Source organism: Pseudonaja textilis, chromosome 7 (assembly GCF_049901715.1).
Source record: "Pseudonaja textilis isolate UNSWEBS1 chromosome 7, rPseTex1.2, whole genome shotgun sequence".
In the NCBI taxonomy this organism is placed as follows: Eukaryota; Metazoa; Chordata; class Lepidosauria; order Squamata; family Elapidae; genus Pseudonaja; species Pseudonaja textilis.
This window is the reverse complement of record NC_141996.1, coordinates 14,686,283-14,710,269: the sequence shown is the minus strand read 5'-3', so window position 1 is coordinate 14,710,269 and position 23,987 is coordinate 14,686,283. Positions and strand designations below refer to the sequence as shown.

Below are 23,987 nucleotides of genomic sequence, written 5' to 3'. Positions count from 1 at the left end.
AATAGGAATAGAAATAAAAATAGAATAATCTTTATTGGTCAAGTGTGATAAGATAAGGAATTTGTCTCCGGTGCATAAGCTCTCAGTGTATACACAACAATAGTGATAGACATGATCATAGACATTGTAAAAATACATTTATCATAAAACATTTATCATAAAACACTTAGTGATAGTCATGGATACTAAATGAGCAATCAACATAAATCATACTAATAATTAGGATAATAATTAAGCAATTTAAATAGTAAGATACCAAAAATAAGTTATAGTCCTAAGAAGAGAAGGCGATAGGTAATAGGGAAGATGAGAATAATGATAATATTGCCTTTCTAGATAGTTTGACTGTTGTGTGAATTAGTGGAATGGGGGAAAAAAACTGTCCTTGTGTCTAGTTGTTCTGACATGCAGTGCCGTATAGCGTTTTTATTATTATTTCCATGTTTTCACTAATCTCCCAGTTTTGCCATGAAGTATGGGGAGACAGTGACAGGTTAAGAGGCAATTGATAATGAGCATCCTATTTGTTGTGTCAGCATCTCGGTATGGTTTGCAGTCAGTGTTATATGAACCCAGATTCTTGGGATAAATTAGTACATTGTGGAGTCCGTTGGTCTCCAAAGCAAAAATATTTGCCTTTTCCTACTGTAATATACCATAAAGATGAGTCATTGCCACACCAGCATATTCTGTTTCTTCCTTCTTCTCTGTCCATTTCTGACACTTTACATTTGGTGCCTGAGGAACAGAAATACATTGTGAGATTTGTTAGCATAACTCTTGTCTTCTTTGCCTTTTAACTAATTTTAATCTCTTGCCTCTTAATTTTTTTCTTTTAACTTTTATATGCATTGTTTTATACCTTAACACTTTATTCTACACCACCCAGAGTCCCTCTCTGAGTGAGATGAACAGTACAGAAATGTGACAAAGTAGTCTGTTTCATGGAGTTGTCTTTTGTAGAAGAATTGGCAATGTCTGGGCATGATAATTCTGTTTAACAAATGATTTTGTTATTCATTTTTTGGCATTGATCCCAACATAAAATAAACCACATTCAGATAAGGTCACCTATGGATCAAATAGGATCTGCTTTGGGTTAATTATTTGGGTATAGTTATTTTAAAGGTAAAATAATCTGCAGGATTAAATCATGTTATAGTTTATCATTGGCTTTAGGAACAAGCTATATATGGACTATCTAAAATCAAATTTATATAAGGTTATGAAGTCTGGATATGAAAGGGTTGGCTTTTTGGCTAAAGTTTCTGCTAAACACATTCCTGCATTCTTAATTCAAGACTTCATTGGCCAGTGGACAGCCTTTTTTCAAGGCAATTTGAAACCGTTTGAAAAATGTTTATTCTACCAACTCAGACATGATCTACCCTAATAGATCGACCGCACTGATCTTCCTAAATATTATATTTTTCATTTGGACTGATTCGATAGTTCATAGTGTCGAGCCATGTTCTGCAATGGTAAGGTTTGTCTTGATACATGATAGAAACCTAAGACAGCAAATCCTGATTTCAAGTGGCGTTGTTTATTTCATCTCAAACCACTTCAATTGTTTTCAAAGATTTCTGTTAAAACTGTATTGAAGCAACTAGCAACAGCAACTGTGCTTGCTTTTTCCTGTTGTTGATGTAGATTCTGTGAAACTTGTTGAAACTTATTAGGAATTTGGACATTAATTTCTGCAAAGACAGGGAAAGTTACCAGATCATTAATAAAAGAAAAACATGGAGGCATTTCTTTTGATAAATTATATGGGAGTGTGGCAATCTTTAGTTTAGTTCCTGGATGCATCTGGAAATAAGTGCTTGTTTTATTGCACATTTTTATATTAACAAAGGGGGGAAGTTGTGGACGGGTTTTTTTTGGTAATTCTTTTTGTTTGTTATAATTTTATCTGGAGATTCAAACTGGGTTTGAATGAAGTTCTGTATTTTTTAAAGACCAATTTACTTTTTGTCTTTAAGTATGGACTATCTGTTTTAAGTGACTAAAAGTTCTGGGAATTCTTTTTTTTAATTCTATTTTTTTCCTGTCAAAGAAATAGGATTAGGTGAAAAATTTAATTAGTTTATTCTTAGTTTATATATCTCAGTATGTACCTAATTTCAGCCTTTGCCCATTACATTTTGTTATTCCTTTAGGGAATGTGCTTCATATGGTGTTCTGGCATGATACCATTGGCCTCAGAAACTGAAGATATAATGATGATTTTCTATAGAAACAACAAACAAAATGTTACATGAGCAGCCCACAGATATTTAGTGGAAGTCTATCTAGCTGTATTCAGTGGAGTTTTAATCTATACTAAATGCATTTAAGAATTTTCCAAATACAAATTAAACGTTTACTTTCAAAGGGCTATTCTACAGTGAATATCACTTATTATGAACTGTTCTAAGGGAATATATGTTTATATGGGGATAAAAAGACCCAGTAAAAATATTTAAATAACCAAAGGATTTTCCTCTGATTTTAAAAATAGTTCAATATATTGTTTTCTTTTATTCTAAAAATAAAATAAATATTCATGAACATTTTATTTCAAGTCTGATGTAGAAACTCTTCCAAAAAGGTATATTTATATCCCAGAATAGTTTTCTCTAAGCTTCAGCTTTTTTAAATCCAGCCTTTTGTTATTTTTATAAATAATTCAAAGTGGCAAACATACCTAATACTCCTTCTTCCTCCTTTTTTCCCCACAAAAGTAACCTTGTAAAATTAGCTGGGTTGAGAAAGAGTGATTGATTCAAAGTCACCCAACCATTTTTCATACCTAAGGCAGGACTAGAACACATGCTCTCCTGGTTTTTAACCTGGTGCTTTAACCACTAGATCAAACTGACTCTCTCCAGATATCTTAAAAATTTAGTTTTTGAAATTTCCCAGCAACTATGTTGCCTGGGAATTCTGGCAATGGAAGCCCAAGCACACCTGGAAGGTGCCAAGTTGTATCCGTAACACCTGTTAGTATTCTGCATACACCTACAAGTTTGATACATGAATAGCAATAATACTTAGTTTTATATACCATTTCATAGTGTAGTATGATACATCATATTGGCTTTCAAAATACATTGCAGATTGCAAACATCATCTTGGCTTGCATAGAACAGAGTAAGTATACTTGAGATTAGAATGGGGTTTAGTTTTGCTCATAGTTTACTGGTGAAAATGCGACAGGATGATTGGCACTGTCTTATGTTAGAAATTCTGTTTAGATAAAGCACCACCAGAGCAAACAGTTTTGGTCACCGCGATGTAAAAAAGACATTGAGACTCTAGAAAGAGTGCAGAGAAGAGCAACAAAGATGATTAGGGGACAGGAGGCTAAAACATATGAAGAACGGTTGCAGGAATTGGGTATGTCTAGTTTAATGAAAAGAAGGACTATGGGAGACATGTTCCAATATCACAGGGGTTGCCACAAAGAAGAGAGAGTCAAGCTATTCTCCAAAGCACCTGAAGGCAGGACAAGAAGCAATGGGTGGAAACCAATCAAGGAGAGAAGCAATTTAGAACTAAGGAGAAATTTCCTGACAGTTACAGCAATTAATCAGTTGAAGAACTTGCCTCCAGAAGTTGTGAATGCTCCAACACTAGAAGTTTTTAAAAAGATGTTGGATAACCATTTGTCTGAAGTGGTGTAGGGTTTCCTGCCTAGGCAGGAAGTTGGACTAGAAGACCTCCAAGGTCCCTTCCAACTCTGTTATTCTATTCTAAACAAAGAGTACACTCACCATGTGTTTTACTACTCAACTATATTACTGTAACAGGAAACAGGAAACTCTATGTTCTGAATAGCATAGAGTATATACCATAGATCCAAACTGTAAATACTGACATCTACTGGCTGAATCCTACTGTAGTTTTTGCATAGAAACACATTCCAACAATGAATTCCAACACCTTACTACTTATAAGAATACTTCATATGGCAAGAATGTGACAGGCTGAAAATGATACCGTACCTGTCTTTATGTGAAAGCTTTAATTAACTAAAGGTAGGATTGGCAGCAGACGTCAGTGTTTATGGATGTATCCAAAATGCAATATATCTGGATGATTACATTTTGCGATTTCAGAGGTGTCACTGGTAAACAGCCAGTCTGAAGGAAAGTCAGAAAGAAGGAGGGAAAGGAAGACATTGATGTTTCTAAAACTAACAGAAAAAGGAAAGACGTAGTCGATCTCAATGAGAAACCAGGAGAGTGTGAGTTCTAGTCTTGCCTTAGGCACGAAAAATGTTTGGGAGACTTTGGATCAGTCCTCTCAGCGCAATTAATCTCACAAGATTGCTACGAGATTAGTTGCTGCTGAATGAAGGTGGTCTGGTCTTGTGAAAGTCCTGTATAAAAAAAAGTGTGGAGGATATGAATGGAAGTAAAAAAAAAAAATGGGTATATGAGACAAGGGAAATAGTCACTCTCTCGGTTTTGAAAATACAAAGGCTTTTAACTTCCACTGTGTTTATTTGTTTTGTATGATGTTAGACCCCTTGGTACCATACACAGCAGAAATTAAAGTATTTTTTTAAGAAATAAAGTTTTGTTTGATTTAATGTTACAGGGCAATTCCACAGCAACCGTAGTGGCGAAGCCCGCCAGTCTAGTAACAAAAAATCTCTCCACGGACAATGTAGAGAAGAAAAAGAGTGAGGCCTCCTCTGATTCTCAAGCTAAACTATTAAGGGAAGGAAAACACTATATGTGTCGTATGTATAGATTTATTTTAACAACTCTTTCTTGTCATTGGTTATTTGAAGGTAATCAACCTATATATATGCAGAAATTTGGGGATCTGCAACTCATCAATTTAAATCTCTGACAAGGTGTGGTATCACTCTTTGTGATATTGTGAAATTTCATTTTAATCAATTAGCAACTATCTTTTTTCTTACGCACACCATATATCCATCATTGTCATGGATTCTCCTATAGATTACTTTTCACAATATGGAATTCTTTACATTAAGAAATAAAATATTGCTTTTTCTCATATAATGTTTCTATCCATATGTGCTAAACTTCTCAACAAGGGCCCACCCAGGGGTGGTATTCTACTGGTCCGGTCCGGTCCAGCCCGGGTGAACCGGTAGCTCCGAGGATCAGCTGGGAGTGAACTGGTTTGGTTTGTTCTGACGATCAGCTGTTAGGCCCACCCATCTGCCTGGGCTCTAGATTGTGCTTTATATCTTGTTTTTCAGGCTCAGCTGATTTGCACGGCACAGCGGATTGCCGCTCATCAGCTGTTTAATATACAGGGATTGCTGGAGAAAGTCAGTAGTAAATGCTCTGCACACACGCAAAGTGCGCACTCACCGAACTGGTTGTTACACTGGTTGAATCACACCCCTGGGATCACCCATAGTGGTATTTGGCAGTACACTACTTGTGAACTGATTTTTTTCAGAGAAAGCTACTTGATAGTTTTTTTATTTTACCATGATGATGAAATAAATATCATTTTTCAGACCATCTGAAAACCATTCATTGTGCTGAAATTCTAATTTGTTTCAAAATGTTTTACATCTAGTAACAGACATTTACAAGTACCATATACTGAAGTATTTGGCTTGTTAACTCAATATTATCTATATCTGACAGATGGTTTTTCTCTTCTGCTATTTATGATTTTTTTCTGGAGCTGAATTACCACCTTTCATTACAGTCCATCTCCATGAAATAAAACAACAAACCCAAATTCTGTTTAAAAAGGTTTTTAAAAGGTTTTGCACAGACAAATCCATTTCATATGGCTAACAAAAGAAAAACTGAAAACAATGTTCTGCATTGCCTCTTATAATTATACAACACGTTCTTTTAATTACTTTAACATAGCTGGCAATCTATATGTTTAAAGGGAATCTGCAGAATTCTCTAATTGAATATGCAAGAAGTACTAAGAAAATGATACGGAACATGATGGATGATCACCAATCTTCTCTAGATTATCTCTCCAATCAGGTAATGTCCAGTATTTGCTAAATTGATTTCTTTGGGGGCAATGATAATATAATTGTTTACAACTGAAAATGAAAAAAAATGTAATTAACAAATAACGTGGGTGTTTTCTCTGACAATAGCTTTATATTGGAGTCGGGGAAAACATTATTCTGTCTTACAATGTCTGAAAAAACACAATTCCACCCTTGAAAGGCTATGAAAAGGCCATTTATGTCACTGGAATTCTAGATAAGAATCTTGAAATTTGTTAAGAATTCTTTAGTTTGACCACAAATAGTTAGAACCTTTGATTTTTTTTAAAGAACAGATATGACTTATATGATCAAATATTAGGGGTAATTCATTTAATCCACCTAATTTAGGTTATTGAGGGATTGGGGAATCAATGCATGCCAAAATCCAAGACTAGGTACAAGGGATATGATTTTCATGGTCGGATGAGGCAAGCAAGTTTTCAAAAATCCAAATTGCCAACATTCACGTGTCCTCAACTTACGACAATTCATGTAGCAACCGTTCAAAGTTACAAGGTCACTGAAAAAAGTGATAATTTTTCTCTCTTATAACCGTTGCAACAGCCTGATAGTCGTGTGATCAAAATTCAGCCGCCTGGCAACCAACTCCTATTTATGATGGTTGCAGTGTCCTGGGGTCCACCTTCTGTAACCTTCTAACAAGCAAAGTCAATGGGGAAGCCAGATTCACTTAACAGCCATGTTATTAACTTACCGACTGCAGTGATTCACTTAACAACTCTGGCAATAAAAATTGTAAAATGGGGCAAAATTTACTCAACAACTGTCTCACTTAGCAACAGAAATTTTGGGCTCAATAATGGTCATAAGCCGAGGCCTACCTGTAATGAGGATTCGGGTAGAACAGGAAGTGATACAAAGAAAAGAAAGTCTTGAAACATATTCATTGCTGTTGTCCTTCTTAGAACTCCACTCTTGTACATGCTGTCATAGCAGGGTGAAAGAATACTTTCAGAAGCAATAGCAATAGGACTTAGACTTATATACCGCTTCACAGTACTTTCCAGCCCCCTCTAAGCAGTTTACAAAGTCAGCCTATTGCCCCCCAACAATCTGAGTCCTCATTTTACAACCTCAGAAGGATAGAAAGCTGAATCAACCTTGAGCTGGTGAGAATCGAACTGCTGGCAGTCGACAGAATTAGCCTGCAATACTGCATTCTCACCACTGCGCTACCATGGCTGGAAGGAACTTCCTAAGGGAAGTTTACCTCAGAATAAAGAGGAACTTCAGCGAACAAGGAAGCCTCTGCTGCAGACACAATTCCTACCTGCCATTCACCCTCCCCAAGATGTTTTTATTTTCAAAAATGCTTGCACACCTGGCCAAATTGCATAAATACCATGAACTGTGGGGGAAAAAGAGCAGCCAGAAAAAAGAGATAATGCAAACCATTGTGATCTGTGGATCTTTTGTATTATCTCCAACAATAGAGCCCCATGAATATTTTAAAACCTTTTTTTCCCCTCTCCTTTGAGTAAGGAGGGGCTCCTGACTGGAAAATAGCCCCGAAATTCTTGCATGTAAATCCTTTGGTTTCTCATGGCATTTCCCTGGATTGTGGTGCACATCTGTGTATCTGGTCATGCCAACGTCTGCTGCAAATGATTGGAACATTCCTGCCTTTCTACTATTTTCTCAAGCCAATGAAATGCAAAGACAGCTCTAAAATACAATGCACTGATTTCAATCAAAGCACTGATTTCAAACATTCAGCTTGAAAAATCTTGGAACTAAATTTTTATGCTCAAGAACTACAGAAAAATTGTTTTCTTTTTTTTTTTTTTGGTGGGGTCACCCTAACCAGTCTGCCAAATCCATAACAATGAATTGCTCAGAATTAAGTCCCTTCCTCCCTAAATAAATTAATTGCAGCACAGGAATTATTTAATTTCAGTTGGCTGACATCGAGTGTTAGCATTACAAAGCAATGACCAAAGGAATATACTATTGAGTACCCACATATGTTGAAGATTTTTAAACATTTCTCTTTTTGCAAATGCAGATTAATGAACTTATGAGCCGAGTTATGCAATTAAATGCAGACATGTCCAGAAAACCAATTGATGTATTTCCCCATCGAGCAGTCCAGTCTCATGGTAAAGATTTTTTAAAAAATTCCTGCTTAGATTTTACAGTATTTACTGAAATATATATTGAATAGCATGTTTCTACCATAGCATGATACATCCAATGGCGTGGTTTTTTACTACCGTTTTTGAAGTTTGATGGTTGCTTGCTTCATTCTGAATAGGTCACAAATGCCTGCTCACTATCTGGAATGCAGTGAGAATTTATGGGTCAAAATTACCTATAGCTAATTTTGGAAAAGGGAGCAGAGTAAGATCATTATTAATATTTGACCCATCACCTGCTTCAGGCCCCTAGATTGAATTCCAACTTACGTCATGCACATCGATCTGAAGCCTTGGCAACTTTGATATTTGAAGTGATTGAACCATAGCCTAGGACAGTGATGGCAAACCTTTTTGGGGGCTGAGTGCCCAAACCAGAACATGTGCATGTGCACATGCCAGAGCACCAGAAACCCAAAGACCAGCTGGTCAGTGCACATGTGCGCACTGGCCAGTTGGTCTTTGGGTTTTCAGCATGCACATACGCACCAGCCAGTTGGACTGGGCATGCACCAGAAACCTAAAGACCAGCTGGCCTAGCTGGTCTTCAGGTTTCCGGTGCTCCTGCGCACGTGAAGACTAGCTGGTGCACCGGAAACCAAAAGATCGGCTGGTGATAGTGCACATGCCCACAAAGAGGGCTCTGCATGCCACCTTTGGCACACGTGCCACAGATACACCACCACGGGCCTAGGACATAGCTTAAAGTTGTAAATTTAAAGCTGATAAAATAACACTTACCAGAACATCTGACAAGTTTGAAGCTTGCCTGTGATATCAGTGGGAACTATACCAGTTGATGGGCTAAAACAATACAGTTTCCCATAATAGACTTTTGTTTCACTTTTAGAAGGAAAGAAAACAGAATAAGAAAATGAAAATAACTGATAAACCTAAACAGGATACCCTCTTTTAAATCTTTCCTTCCTTCCTTTCTTCCTCCTGCCCTCCCTCCGCCCCTCCTCCCTCTCCTTCCCTTCTTTCCTTCAGCATTCAATGAACCATGCACAATTCTTCTTCTCCATTTTCCCCCCACACAATAGCCATCCTAGGAAAAAGTCGAGTCTGAGAGATAATGATAGACTAAATTCATCCATTGACTTTCCATCACACAGGATGGTCTTTCAAGTTCTACTCTAACACCAGAAAGTGCTAAAATCACACAAAATCTACTGAAATCTATGGACAGCCCCAATTCCTAGGGCAGAAAGAGGCAAGTGAGGCCTCTCCTTTTTCCATTACAGAATCTGGGACCTTCATTTAGAGCAGGGGTCCCCAAACATCGGGCCGCGGACCGGTACCGGTCCGTGGAATATTTCCTACTGGGCCGCTGGTTTGCTGGGTGCCGCCATCTTGTTTGACGAGAAAGTGCTTCCTTTTGGCTTGTCCTGGCCCACACTGAGTGAAGAAGAATTGTCTTAAACTGCATATAAAATATATAATATAGGTCATGCATATAAAAGCACATAATAATGTTAAAAGTCTATTGTGGGGCCACATTATTTACTACCTGTCAGGGCCACATGCACCCTGCAGGCCGCAAGTTGGAGATGCCTGATCTAGAGCTTTGATAATATCGTGTTGTTGTTGTTTTTTAAATAAGAAAGCAATCCCAAAAGAATATCTTTCTTGAATGCAGGAGTGTAGAACAGTTACAGAAGGCTTCTGAAGATTTCCACCTATCATAACTAGCCAGAATCCTTTTAAATTGGGGAGAAAAGAATAGTCCTGTCAGTGGTAAAAAAATAAATATCGCCCCACATCTCTCAGATTTACCGTAGAGGGAGTTCCATGTTCAAGAGTTGTAATACTGAACAAATCATTGGTCTGAAAAAGGATCTCTTTTATTTAACTAAAACATCCCTTTGTAATGTTGTCCTGTAGGTTTAGATTGCAGTGATATTAAAGATACCTTTGGCTCGGTTACAAAAACTCCAACCGGTTTATATATAATCCATCCAGAAGGAGCAAGTTATCCCTTTGAGGTAATATTTACTTTTGCTTGATTTTTTTTCTTAGGACAGCTTATCCACAGGAAATCTGAACATGGCTGATTCAATTAATCCAGTGTCCTGGCTTCTCAGAATGCTAGACAGGGTTCACACAACTCACAGGCTGAGTTCACACAACTCATTAAGCTTAAAAGGGGTTAGCCATAAAGCTCGAATTACATTCAGTGGCAAAGTTAGGAAAAAATTTTGGGAAATCCCCAAAAGAGGAAAATTATTTTGTACAGAATTGTAGTTCTGACAAATCAAAAATATAGGACCTCATGATATCTGGAATCATAAACCTATCTTTCCCGTGCTTTGCTCACCTGCCCACCAACAGAAAGGTCCTGGAGAAAAAGTATTTTCTTAGATAGATGTTTAGCCTTAGCTACTTTATGATTTTATGGCAAAACAGATTCAGAACAGAACTGCACATAAAACAGTTCCAGAGTTCTACGCTACCCCATCAACCTCCCACCCTTCTTGGGCCTATCCCAACATTGTTGCTTACAAAATGAGTGACTAATAAAACCCCAAGAAAATGTGCTTTTAATTCAGCACATCAATGAAACTATGCAGGAGACTTCATAGAGAAAACGCAACATAAAAAGTGAGCTAATGTTATATTTTCAGAGTTTAATAATAGCAAAAGCAACAGCACTTAGACTTATATACCACTTTATAGCGCTTTACAACCATCTCTAAGCAGTTTTTACAGAGTCAGCATATTGGCCCTCAAAATCTGAGTCCTTATTTTACCAACCTTGGAAGGATGGAATGTTGAGTCAAGCTTGAGCCGGTCAGGATCAAACTGCTGACTGTTGGCAGAATTAGCCTGCAATTCAGCATTCTAACCACTGTGCCACCACGGCTCTAATATTTTGGAATGCAATCGATCAATTTGTGATCAACATGATCAACAACTCAACATTTAAAAGATCTCCTAAAAGTTAGAGCATCTAGAAAAGTGCTCATTGATACGAATGGAAGGAGAGTCATGAAAGCGAAATTTTGAGCTCTTTTGAATTAAAGGAAGGTGTAAATGTGGAAATAAAGAAACAAATGATAAAGCTGAAAGGTAAAATGTTCAACCTTTAATTTAAAATAATAATAGATGAATAAATATAGGTTGTAGTCCTATAGAATATTTTCTGGGAGAAACTAGGTTTATTTCTGTGAAAATATGCAAGTTGTATTTTCAAACCGGCGTACTTTTAAATCATTTGCATTTTTTACCCCAAAAGCAATGAATGCATTTTTTCCCCTAGGAGTTAGAAAGCATGGAATATTTTCAGAAATGACAAAACTTGTTTCAACCAAGGTTAACTTTTTCCCAACTCTTAGAAACCAATACCGGTGTCTACAAAAGTTGACATCATCAAATAAATGGAAATATTTAGTCATAAGATTGGATATAGATCAGAAACCAATGGAAAACACATGTTATGACAGCTAATACTGTAAAATGAGGAATGAAATTTCAAGTTTCAGAGGGATCAAGACCAAGAAGTATTAAAACATTTTATAGGTCTCATGGTTTAAACACCAAAGAAATTACCATATTTTTTACACTATAAGATACACTTTCCACCCAAAAAAGGTGGGTGGAAATGTTTATGCGTCGGTGCCAGTCTTTTGGGGAATATTAGCTGAGCTATGGCAGCAGGGTTCTTTTATAGTGCTGAACCCCATCTCTTCTGTCTTTGTCATTGTCCGCCTCTTCTGTCTCTTTTCTGGAGTGGAAAAGTCAATAGGCAGAGCTGGCACACACCTATCTGTGGTCCTCTCAAGCTCTGCCTGATATTTTTTTCTTGTTTTCCTCCTCTAAACCTAGGTGCGCCTTATAGTGTGGAAAATACAGTATATTCCTGAACACGTAGCAGAAAATAAAACACTCCTTCCCTCACTGAATATGACATCAAACAACCAAATACTTACAATTAAGGTGCTCTGTTGCTTTTGTGTGCAGCTCCAAATTGTTAAGAATTATTTTTACACTGCAGCAGCCCAGGAAAATTTCCCCCCCTGCTTTCAAAATTGAAGATCCAACCACATATTATTTACTGATCCAATAACCATGGGTTATGATATTCCTTTTCTAAACAGATAAAACTGTGCAGAACGTACCATCAGATACACACACACACACACACACACACACACACATACATACATATGTGGATCTTTGGTTATTCGGGTTTTCTCCCACGTAAAATTGGAAGTATCTAGGCGACGTTTCGATGAAATCTTATTCGTCATCTTCAGGCTTCTGTCTTAGGCTTTGTGCTTCTCGGAGTAATGTGAGAACAGAGAACAAGAGAACGGCAAAGCCCTCCTCCCATATATAAAAGGCACTACAGACAAAATCAGCAAGATCCTCCAAAAACACAACATTAAAACAGCATTCTGCACAAACAGAAAAGTATCCACCATTCTAAGAAACCCTAAAGACAAAATCAAGTTAGAAAACCAAGGAGTATACAAAATCCCTTGCACCACCTGCCCCGCCACATACATCGGACAAACTAACAGAAGAATAAGTGCACACATTGAAGAACACAAGAACTCAATCAAAACAGAAGAACCAACCTCTTCCCTGGTCCAACACCTCAAAGCCACAGGACATGAGATTGACTTTAAAAATACCATAACTATCGCCAAAACTGAACACTTCAACAACAGAATAACCAGAGAAGCCTTAGAGATAGAAACACGCACACACAGCATGAATAAATGAGATGATACCTCCCGCCTACCAGCCATTTGGAAACCCACCCTCATTAACAAACGAGTACCTAACATGAAGAATGACACCAGACCCACACCCACGAGGGCCACACAAGATGCTACCACCACACTTCCATGTAGAAAGCAGACTCACACCCACAGAGAAGATGAGACAGGACCATGGACCAGAAGCTATACCGCAGCTGCATCACTACCTGCTTTAAACCCCTCCAACCCATACATGAAGCGAACTGACTCCCACCATGAAGATGTGGCATGACCACGAACACGAAGCCAAACAACAGGATCACAGCTCACCAGCTCAAATCCCCCAGCAACTAAGACAAACCTGAGCACAACCAAGCCCCCACCTGAACAGAACATAACCCCAGCCAATCAGAACACTGCCAACCCCCCAACCAATCAGAACAGAGCCAAACCCCCAACCAATGAAAACACACCCCCACCCAATCAGAACACAGCCAAGCCCCCACCCAATCGTCACACCCCCACTAGCAGTTAAAAGGAAGAAGCAGCTGCAAGCTCACATTACTCCGAGAAGCACAAAGCCAAAGACACAAGCCTGAAGATGATGAATGAGACTTCATCGAAACATCGCCTAGATACTTCCAATTTTACACGGGAGAAAACCCAAATAACCAAAGATCCATATAATTTATATATATATATTTTTTCTGAGGTTTTCACGGGTATTTGTATGTGGATCTTTGGACATCAGAATTTTGTTTCATTTAGGAGGAAGAGTCCATATGCTGTATTTGTAACTTGTGTTAAAAATATAATTCATTAGATTCATAAGGCAAGTTTTCACTGGGACTGCCAGTTGGTTTATTGAATATCCTTAATTTTATTCCCCTGCTAATCAACCTCTGAATTAGGCCAAGTTGAAAGACTGACCTCAAATCACTCAGTGAGGGTGGAAGTCAACCTAGGTTTCCTCTGTTTTAACCCAACATCTTAAGTGATGCATCACATTGGCTCATGACAGGATTCTTCTGCTGCCTTTAATCATTTTAGGTTTTGTGTGAAATGGACTTTAGAGGAGGGGGATGGACAGTGATTCAGAAGAGAACCGAAGGAACAGTTGAGTTTCAAAGGACATGGTCTGAATATTTGGATGGATTTGGCGACCTTTCAGGTATTAATTTATTATTTGTGCTACACCTCTTCCTAGTTGCTCCAATGTAGCTCAATGTCCTAATGTATGGGTCAAACAGCAGACATTTACAATAAATGTTTGGTGTCAGGATTCCGGCAGTTACTCCAATTAAATCCTGAGTCTCGAGCCACACTCCCAAAACTAAAAAGGATTTATTTGAAGTTAACATTCTATGTCTGGCATTAACCTGGGTGTAGCCAACTCTGAGATACGTAATTCACTGTCACCCTTGATCCTGCTTCCCCCCTCTCTGGGTGTATCATCCAACAAAAAAAGTCCATAGCCAAGAGTCTTCAATCATGCCCTCCAATTAGATTTTTGCGTGGCAGAAGCTTCAGTCATCTAATCAGTCTTTGAAGAAAATATGAATGGAATCTACTTTCGATTCCACACTGCTGCCTGCTCTTTGAACCCCCACTTCTTTCTGTTGTCAACTATAACACATGTATACAAAATGTTGTATGAGTTGACATTTGGTTTACAAACATCTGTGGCAGAGGTGGTATTCAACAGGTTCTGACCAGTACTGGAGACTAGTAGCGGAAATTTTGAGAAGTTCGGTGAACCAGAATATACCACCTCTGACTGGAGATTTATAGTATCCTTCCCCTGCCATGCCCATCAAGCCATGCCCACAGAACCAGTAGTAATTTTTTTTGAATCCCATCACTGATCGGTGGTCTTAACATATGAAAGATTCACAACAACTGCAACCATCTTCATCTTTAAATGATACTAGAGGAGATACCTGAGAATGATCTGAAAGGTCATGTCAGGCAATTCTATAGAATCCAAATATCAGTTGGGAGAACAAGAACAAGGCCTCCTTTTCTTCTAACACCAGAGAGCTGTAAATGGAAAGTTTAAACAGTGAGTTCCCCTTATGAACTGGTGTTAAATGATTTCAAATGCTTAGGGAAATCCATGTTTTTGCAAGCCATGGTCATGTGACACTGGGGAGGGATGATGTCAAAATTTGAAACTGGGTCATAGTAGGTTTTGGGGGGTTCATTGGAATCTTGAGCGCTTTCTAAGATTGGTAGTAAGGTGAGGACAATCTATATGCAAACTAGAGTTGATAATGCTGAATAGGACATTGAATGAGGGAAAACAGAAAAAAAAGCTGAAAAAACGGTAATTAATTATACAGATTTAAAAGAATTTCTACAAGTTTCTCACCAGGATCGTATCTGGCCATTTTGCTTCTATTAATCTTTGTAAAAGCATGTATCCACCGTGATTTGTCCTCATTAAGAACAACTGCATTTTTTTTAAAGAAAAAGTCTATTTCTGAAGGTTTGCATGCAATTATATATAACATTAAAGAAAAGTTTACATCAGAAGGATTTGCAATTAAAAATAAAATCCTCCAATAGTGCCAAAGAATCAATGATTATTGGCTGAATTGCACAAATGTGCAAAAGATACACGCAAACTTTATTTATACTTAGATATATTTTGCAAGGGTATTGATCCTGGAGAAGTGTCCAAATGATTTCTTGAAGAAAAAAATGCCATGCCAGAACTGTTTCTGCACTAATGCGTGTAATGTTTATGCATTTAGTAACACAGCCCTCCCTCCCTTGGACTCTAGATAGGAAGACAGCTCACTGTAATTTTTTTCTCAGCTCCCCAGATCTCCCACTTCTGATGGCAATTGAGTGATGGGCAAGTTGATGTTCTGCAGACAAACCTTTAAACTTCAGATCTTTAGAATTATTTAATGTCAGTTTCAGAGCAAGCTGCCTGGGAGAGAACATGGGCAAGGCATAAGGATTTTTAAAGTCTATATTCTGTTTTTTCGAATAGGGGAATTTTGGATCGGCCTCCGAAAGATTTTCCACATAGCAAATCAGAAAGCCACCAGTTTCATGCTTTACATAGACTTGGAGTCTGAAGATGACATGTATGCGTACGCATCGTATGATAGCTTTTGGCTAGAGGATGAAGCGTGCTCCTTCAAAATACATCTAGGGCGTTATTCTGGAAATGCTGGTAAGATTTGGAGGGTCAAATAGTTGGTTTTTCAAAGCAAGTTTCTACAATATGGGAAAATAAGATGACAAATAATGTCTGTAGCTGTACTGGATAGTCTAGAACAGGGGTGTCAAACTCGATTTCATTGAGGGCCGCATCAGGGTTGTGTTTGACCTTGAGGGGCCGGGATGGGCGTGGCCAGGGTGGGTATGGCCAGCTCAATGTCACTCAGGTTGGGGGCACCTGTGGTGGCCCTGCCAGCAAAAAACGGTTCCTGAGTGCTGCCCATGGCCTTTGCGAACTTTGTTTTCAGCTGTGATGGCTTCCTGCAACCCTCTGCCAGCCAAAACGGAGCTCGGGGCCCCTCCCGAGCTCCGTTTTGGCTGGCAGAGGCACTTGTGGGCCAGTTCTTCACTATTTCTAGAGTGGCCCCACAGGCCAGATCTAAGCACCCTGCTGCCCAGATCTGGGCCCTGTGCTTTGAGTTTGACACCCCTGGTCTAGAACCAAATCACAAAGAAAGAATGCACCCGGGTCCTTTTCAACCCAACTCTGTGGTCACACCCACAGAACTGGTTGTTAAGAAATTTGAATTCCACCCCTGCATATGGGGCATGCCTGTGTGTTGATGAGAAAGAGAGAGAGGGAGGGAGGGAGGGAGAGAGACCATCCAACCTCACCAAATTTGCCTACACTGGCTTTATTTTCTGTTGTGAAGAAATGTTTCCTACTTGCACCTGACATGGTACGATATGTCCTGGCAGCATTTTATTTATTTTCTTCCACGTCCTTATGGTGTTGCCTTCATCTTGTGGTCAGTCTATAGAGAAGCAGTCTGATATCCTTAGCTATACAAGTGTTCAAGGAAAGAATGGGGGTGTGCAAATATGGTTTTCCCTTGAAGGGAAACCCAATCCCTTGATGGCCAGTCACTGGGAAGAGAGGAAATAGAGGCAAGATAGGATTTGGCAATGAGGACAAGAAGTTTCACGCTGGTAGCTTTCTGCTGACTCAAGGATAGCAGGACAATGCTCTATATCAGGGGTAGTCAATCTTTTTATACCTACCGCCCACTTTTGTATCTCTTGTTAGTAGTAAAATTTTCTCTAACTGTTAATACAGTTCCACAGTAATGGTGATTTATAAAGTAGGGGACAAAACCTCTATCGCCCACCGTGAAAGCTGGAACGCCCACTAGTGGGCGGTAGGGACCAGGTTGACTACCACTGCTCTATATGGTTGGCAAGCAGTTCAATTCCGCGATGAAGAAAGAACCTTTGGTCGCAGAATTTCTGAGTTGTTCCTGTGGTTTATTTGTCACAGCCATTAGTAAAGACTCTTTTTATTCTCCTGAGCAGGGTTGTCAAACTCAAGGCCTGTGGGCCAGATCTGGCCCAGGGGATGCTTAGATTTGGCTTGAGGGGCACACAGGAAACAGCGAAGGACCGATCCCTGGTTCCTCTGCCAGTGAAAACGGAGCTTGGGAAGGTCACAAGCAGGTCCTCCCAAGCTCTGTTTTCTCTTGCAGAGGATTGCAGGAGGCCATTGCAGCCGAAAACAGAGCTCGGGAGCCCATTTTCACTGGCACACCACAGGCGCTCCTGACATAAGCAACATGGAGCTAACCACACTCATCCTGGCCACACCCACCCAGTCCCCTGAGGTCAAACACAACTCTGATGTGGCCCTCAATGAAATAGTTCAGTGTCTGATTTGCAAATGATTAAGGCTATCATTATTTCCAAGTAGTTAAAGAAGAAGCAAATAGATTGATCTTTGATGACATTTGTTCTCCCCTTATTTGTTTGTTCCTTCTGAGGTGATGCATTTCGGGGCTATAGAAAAGAAGATAACCAGGATACATTACCATTCAGTACCTTTGATGTGGATAACGATGGTTGCTACCCAGCCTGCTCTCTCCAAGAGCCACCTATCAAGAGCTGCAGTAACTTTAGTGGGAACACAGGCTGGTGGTTTAACCAATGTGGTCTTGCAAATCTTAATGGCGTCCACCGGTTCACAAGGAAGATGCTGGTATCGGGTATCCAGTGGGACACCTGGAAGGTTGATAACAAGCCAGTTAAAATTAAGTCTGTGTCAATGAAGATCAGAAGAACATACTACAGATAACAGGATAACGTCATTAACTTCCAGAAATTAGTCTGTCTAATAGCACTTCTCAGTCTAATATGCATAACATTTTAGTGTAACCATTTATTGAAAGATTGGAGGCTCTTTGCACACTGCATTACTTTGCACCCTTCAGGACAATGGAACTACATTTCCAGCATAAATGCATTTGTGATATTTTACTGCACTGCTGAATGCATCAATGACTCACTGTATTAGCATGCCATTACTGGATTGGAAAGCTATGAACACGATAATTCCAATTCCACTCCTTTGCTCGTGCTGATCATCTCTTCTTTAGAATGGTCAGCAGAATTGCAGACCTGCAAATTGAAAAATATCAGAGTTACTTTAAGAAAAAGGATATGAAAGCAACATAATTGCACAAGCAATTGTAGTAAATCAGTGAAGGTAGTAAACAATAGGGCCAGATGAGATATGCTTTTTATTTTTTTAGTGAATGATGAAAATGGGGGAATAATCCTCAACATGGCTAAATATCTGACTGTGCAAAGATAACATCCAGGTTGTGCTTAAAACGTTTTTTTAGAGAAAAGAGAAGAATATAGGTAGCCCGCCTCTAGCAATTGTTCGCAGTTAGGACAGAGATGAACAAGTTTGGGGCTGACCCTTGCATTTATGGCTTTTGCAAGTCTGTAAAGCAAAGGAAAGTTGAAGTAAGGTCATAAGTACAGTTGGGGGTTCACCTAGTGACCACTTTGCTTAACAAACAAGTTGCTGCTCCCAGCTGGAGTCATTAAATGAAGACAACCTGCCCTGAACAAAAGACCTTCTATCTTATCTGAGGCTGGTTATTTGCAAAACATAGCTTCTTTGCAGTAACATGTTCTGCTTACATCGTTAATATCTGGAATGTGTTCTGTTCTCTTTAACAAATGCTTTTTTTACAGCCTTTTAAAATAAATACTATCACTTATAATTTCTATCCTGTGGCATTATTAAGAGAAAAAAAGCACAGCTATGATGATAATACAATCCTACTGTTAACAATTCATGACTTATTGAAATTATTGAGTATGTACACCACACTCTACCATAACGTAACTACAGTGACTGGATTCATGCAACATATCTGGCTTCCAGGTGGAATGAGGAATGGGTATAAAAATGTCTATCCGCTTTCTAATATGCTGTTTGAAAATTTTCAACCTCTTGCAGAGATGAGGTAAGAACTCTCAGAATTCCCAAAAACCATTGCCTGGAATCCTGGAGTTCTTTTATTAGAATATTTGGAGAGATCATGTTAGGAGCAGTTATAACATAATGGACATTTTTTTAATTTCCCTATTTGGTCCCCATGCTAACTTTTAATTTTAATGAAAGCTATTATTTAAAATAATTCTTAGTATTCCTGAGCAGCTGAGAAAAAGATGTTTTCTGCATTAAGTGGGGGAATCATACAGCCAGACTCTAACTGACGTGGCAGTAGATGCAGACTGCTTTAAACAGCTGGACAGAACTGAGCAATGTAATCCAAGAAGTTTGCTTTTTCTCTGAAAAGCTTATGGTCTGGACTGCATAGCCTCTGAAATGAACTTTGATGGCAAGCCTTTTAGTGTGTGTGACTCTCTCTCTTTCTAAATGAAGTTAACTGAATGGTCAGTAAAGTGCATTTATTTACATATTACTGATTGCTGCTGGATCTGCAAAGTTCCTTCGTGAGAAGCAGATATTTAGTGCAGGGAACTGAAATAGGGCAGAGAGTGGTTTTGAAAAGACTCGACAGGGTAGTTTACAGCATTCTTTGGGAAATTAAGGGAGATACCCAGAGGTGGTATTCAGCAGGTTCTGACCAGTTCTGGAGAACTGGTAGCGGAAATTTTGAGTAGCTTGGAGAACTGGCAAATACCACCTCTGACTGGCCCCGCCCCGAATCTATTCCCCACCTCCCGAATCCCAGCTGATCAGCTGGGTTTTCTTTTGTTGCCCTGCACAGGAGAATGGAGCTGGAAAGCAGGTTAGTGGGGTGAGGAGGAAATGGGGATTTTGCAGTATCCTTCCCTTGCCACACCCACTAAGCCATGCCCACCAAGCTACGCCCACAGAGTAAATTTTTTTGAATCCCACCACTGGAGATACCCTTACAAGTCTCTGAAAGTCTCCAAACTGGAGACCCAATTTGATGTAGTGGTCAAGGTGTTGACTTAGAAACCAGGTGACTGTGAGATCTAGTCCCACCTTAGGCTCAAAGCCAGCTGGGTGATGTAGGGCCAGTTCATTTCCACTCAGTCCAACTCACCCGGGGTGGAATTCTACCAGTTTGGACCAGTTCGGATGAACTGGTAGTTCTGGTAATCATTTGGCCTCATCCAACCAACCCTGCCCTTTTTCTGTGCTTTATTTCCTTGTTTTTGAGCACAGCTGATTTGCTGCACATCAGCTGTTTTACTCACCGGGGATGCAGCAGAAAGTAAGTATTATACCTAAAAATGGTATTTTCTAAATGCTATGCACCAAATACGCGAAGGAAGTGTTTGGCACGCACTCGCACTCACCAAACTGGTCGTTATACCAGTTAAACCACATCATCTCACAGGGTTGTTGTTGCAGGGAAGGGTGAGGAGAATGGAAGGAGGAAGAAGTATTATGTATGTTTGTCATCTTGTATCAAGAGCTGCCGTCATTGACTTGAGCTTTGCATTCGCTAACTGCCAGTCTGCCATGAACTATGGGGTTGAAGGAGCAGTTGGAAGTGGGGAAGGCTAACTATCCATCATGTCTTCCAGAGACACCATTTCAAGGTCAAAGTGCAAGGAATGGAATGCAAGGACTCATTGAAGAGACAGTTCCTTAAACATTTTATTCAAATATTATTGGCCAATAAGGGTCTAGCAAAGGGGAGGAACTGGGGAGGAACTGAGGGGAAAGTTAACAGAAAATTTTTGGCATGCGAACTTCAGTTCTGGCTCTGCTATATTGTAAATCACTTGGCTTTTAGTAAAATATATTTTTCACTACAAATGGAGCAGAGGGTCTTTCTTGCCTAAAAGACCAAGTTGGGGCAGGTCTGACACCTTGAGTTGTTTATACAGTGGTACCTTGGTACTTAACTGCTTTGAAACTCATCAAATTTGGTACTCAAAGCATTTTGATATGAATATTTTGTCCTGATACTCATTGTTTGTTTAATATTCATTGTTTGTTTGCCACCACTGTAAAGTAATAAAGGTAGGGGGGAAAATTAAAACAAACTGTAGTTAGTGCAAAATGTACTAAGTAGGCTGTTACCTTAAGAAGACATGGAGATATGGAGGTTGTGTGACGTGAGTCTTAAAGGCAGGGGTGGGATTCATAATTTTTAACAACCGGTTCTGTGGGCATGGCTTAGTTGGTGGGCATGGCTTGGCGGTCATGTGACTGGGTGGACGTGGCTTGGTGGTCATGTTATTGGCTGGGTGTGGCCAACTCAATATCACTCACATCGAGGCATGCATCTCCTCGCCTTGGCCTTTCATGACTGTGGGGATGCTGCAACAGTCATAAGTGTGAAAAATGGTCATAAGTCACTTTTTTCAGTGCCATTGTAACTTTGAATGGTCATTCCACACAAGCAATGTACCAACAAAAGAGGGGGAAAAAAACTCCAGAGACATTCCTGAGACAGGAAGTCTAGTCCTGCCAAGAATGTAAAAAGGGTTAACGAGAGGCAGTTTCTGTAAGCAACACCAGAATGTTTCCTTCCTGCCTTCCTTACAGGATTAGGCCAGTAATTTCTTCTAACAACCAGTTCTCCGAACTGCTTAGAATGTTAACAACCGGTTCTACTGAATAAGTGCTAACTGGTAGAATCCCACCCCTGAGTAAAGGATTTGCACTGATTGCTATTCTCTCTCCAAGCAAGCACTCATTCTGGTGTTGGTGTTAAGTCTGATAATCTAAAAAGCTACAGCCTAAGTATTTGAGGAACTGCCTCTTTCACTGCAAATATAACCAGATTCTAAGAATTGCAGGAGAAGATTTTCTGCAGAACTGGCTGATCTAGCAGCCTATTTATTTTATATGGAGGAAAAATAGGTTTTCCAGCATCTCCTCCTCCCCCATTCGGAATTCATTTCATTCCCTGTCGATCTTTATTTATTTACTTACATATTTTAAGAATTTTACATGGAGTAAAAAATTTTTTTTTTTAAAAAAAAGGAATGAAAGAAAAAAGGAAAAGATTCGGGTGGTGGGGGAGAGAAAAGGAGGTAACCAAATTTATGAAATACAATGACTTCCAACCTTCTCTTCAGCAGATAATTACATTCTTATAATCTTCTTTTCCTCTTAGATGTTATCCTTTCAGCCCCTCACTTATTCCACGTCTGTTTTACTCCCCATTGTCTTAATCTTTAGAGGAGCAAGCAAAGCACATCTGTTTTAATCCTAAATTAAACGGAATATTCAGAGATGGTATTTTTATTTGTCTTTTGATGTCTGCTTTTCAGCTTTTCTCAACAGATTTGGAAAGGGTATTGTGAGGCAGGATTTAAATCAAATCAGATCATTAAATACACAGAGACTGTATGCCATGGGTTGAAAGGCCAACACGGAAATATGCTCAAAAAAGTGTCTGGTAGAAGTATTTCTCAAGAGCATGGGTGAAATTAAAGCAGTATTTTTCAAGTTTGGTAACTTTAAGTCAGAGGCAGGGAACGATGGCCGCTTTACAACCTGTGGACTTCGACTCCCAGAATTCCTGAGCTAGTTGCTGGCTGAGGACTTCTGGGAGTCGAAGTCCACAGGGACCATTTTCCGCAACCCTGCTTTAAGGTGTGTGAACATCAATTCCCAGAATTCCTCAACCAGCATACTGGCTGCAGAATTCTGGGATTAAAATACACACATCTAAACAGCTGTCAAATTTAAAAAACAGGGCTAAAGCAATGAAGAGCTGCTGGTGATCAGCCAGAGGAAAGATGCACCATAAAGTACAAAAGTGAAGGCCTATGCTTCTTAAATTAATTTTTGATCTCCCCAACCCCCCTTGACTCTGATCTTTGCTTCCAGCCCTGCTCATATTTTAGGAGTGTGGCCTCTGATTGAGGTCAACTAATCCTGCATTAGACATTTGAAGTTGTACATTGAGATAAATAATGCCATGTGTGGGAATGCAATTTGGAGAAGTGTTATGGAAGATTTATCCCCCCTATCCTCCCAGTATCTTTCAGATCTTGAATTTTATTGCCATTGTGGTCGGGTTTTCTAATTTAATAAGAATTATACGTATTGCAAATGTAATTTCATAAGACATTGGGTCTGCAGATGTTTGCTCGTTTTTTTAATTAGCTGCCCATCTAACTACAGGGTAAGTCTGAGCGAGTTACAATCATAAACAGATAAAAACAATATAGATACTAAAACATAAATAAGTTAATACAAGCCAAATTAAAGATCCAATTAAAGATGGGGAGGATGGAAGCAGATGAGGGGGAAGTGGGATCTGGGATCTCAACTAGAGGTGGTATTCAGTGGGTTCTGACCAGTTCTGGAGAACCGGTAGTGGACATTTGAGTAGTTCGGAGAACTGGCAAATACCACCTCTGACTGGCCCTGTGCCCATCTATTCTCCGCTGCCTGAGTCCCAGCTGGTCAGCTGGGACTTCTTTTGTTGCCCTGTACAGGAGAACGGAACTAGAAAGCAGGTTAGTGGGGTGGAGAGAGAATGGAGATTTTACAGTATCCTTCCCCAGTCATGCCCACCAAGCCATGCCCACAGAACGGATAGTAAAAAATTTTGAATCACATCACTGCTATCAACCATCTCTACTGTGAAGTTCCCCCATTGGAACCCCAAACTAACTGGCAGAGACTTTAGGCTCTTACAA

The 23,987-nt window shown here is 39.5% G+C and overlaps 1 protein-coding gene across 1 annotated transcript; it reads left to right on the top strand.

Moving 5' to 3' along the window:
- The first annotated feature begins 1,328 nt into the window (after positions 1–1,328).
- Positions 1,329–19,170, top strand: ANGPTL5 (angiopoietin like 5). The gene is made up of 8 exons (XM_026706934.2): positions 1,329–1,481; positions 4,588–4,732; positions 5,881–5,984; positions 8,025–8,118; positions 10,039–10,139; positions 13,911–14,031; positions 15,862–16,047; positions 17,849–19,170. The coding sequence occupies exons 1-8, from the start codon at positions 1,380–1,382 to the stop codon at positions 18,157–18,159; spliced, it is 1,164 nt and encodes a 387-aa protein (XP_026562719.1). The 5' UTR covers positions 1,329–1,379; the 3' UTR covers positions 18,160–19,170.
- Positions 19,171–23,987: the final 4,817 nt, after the last annotated feature.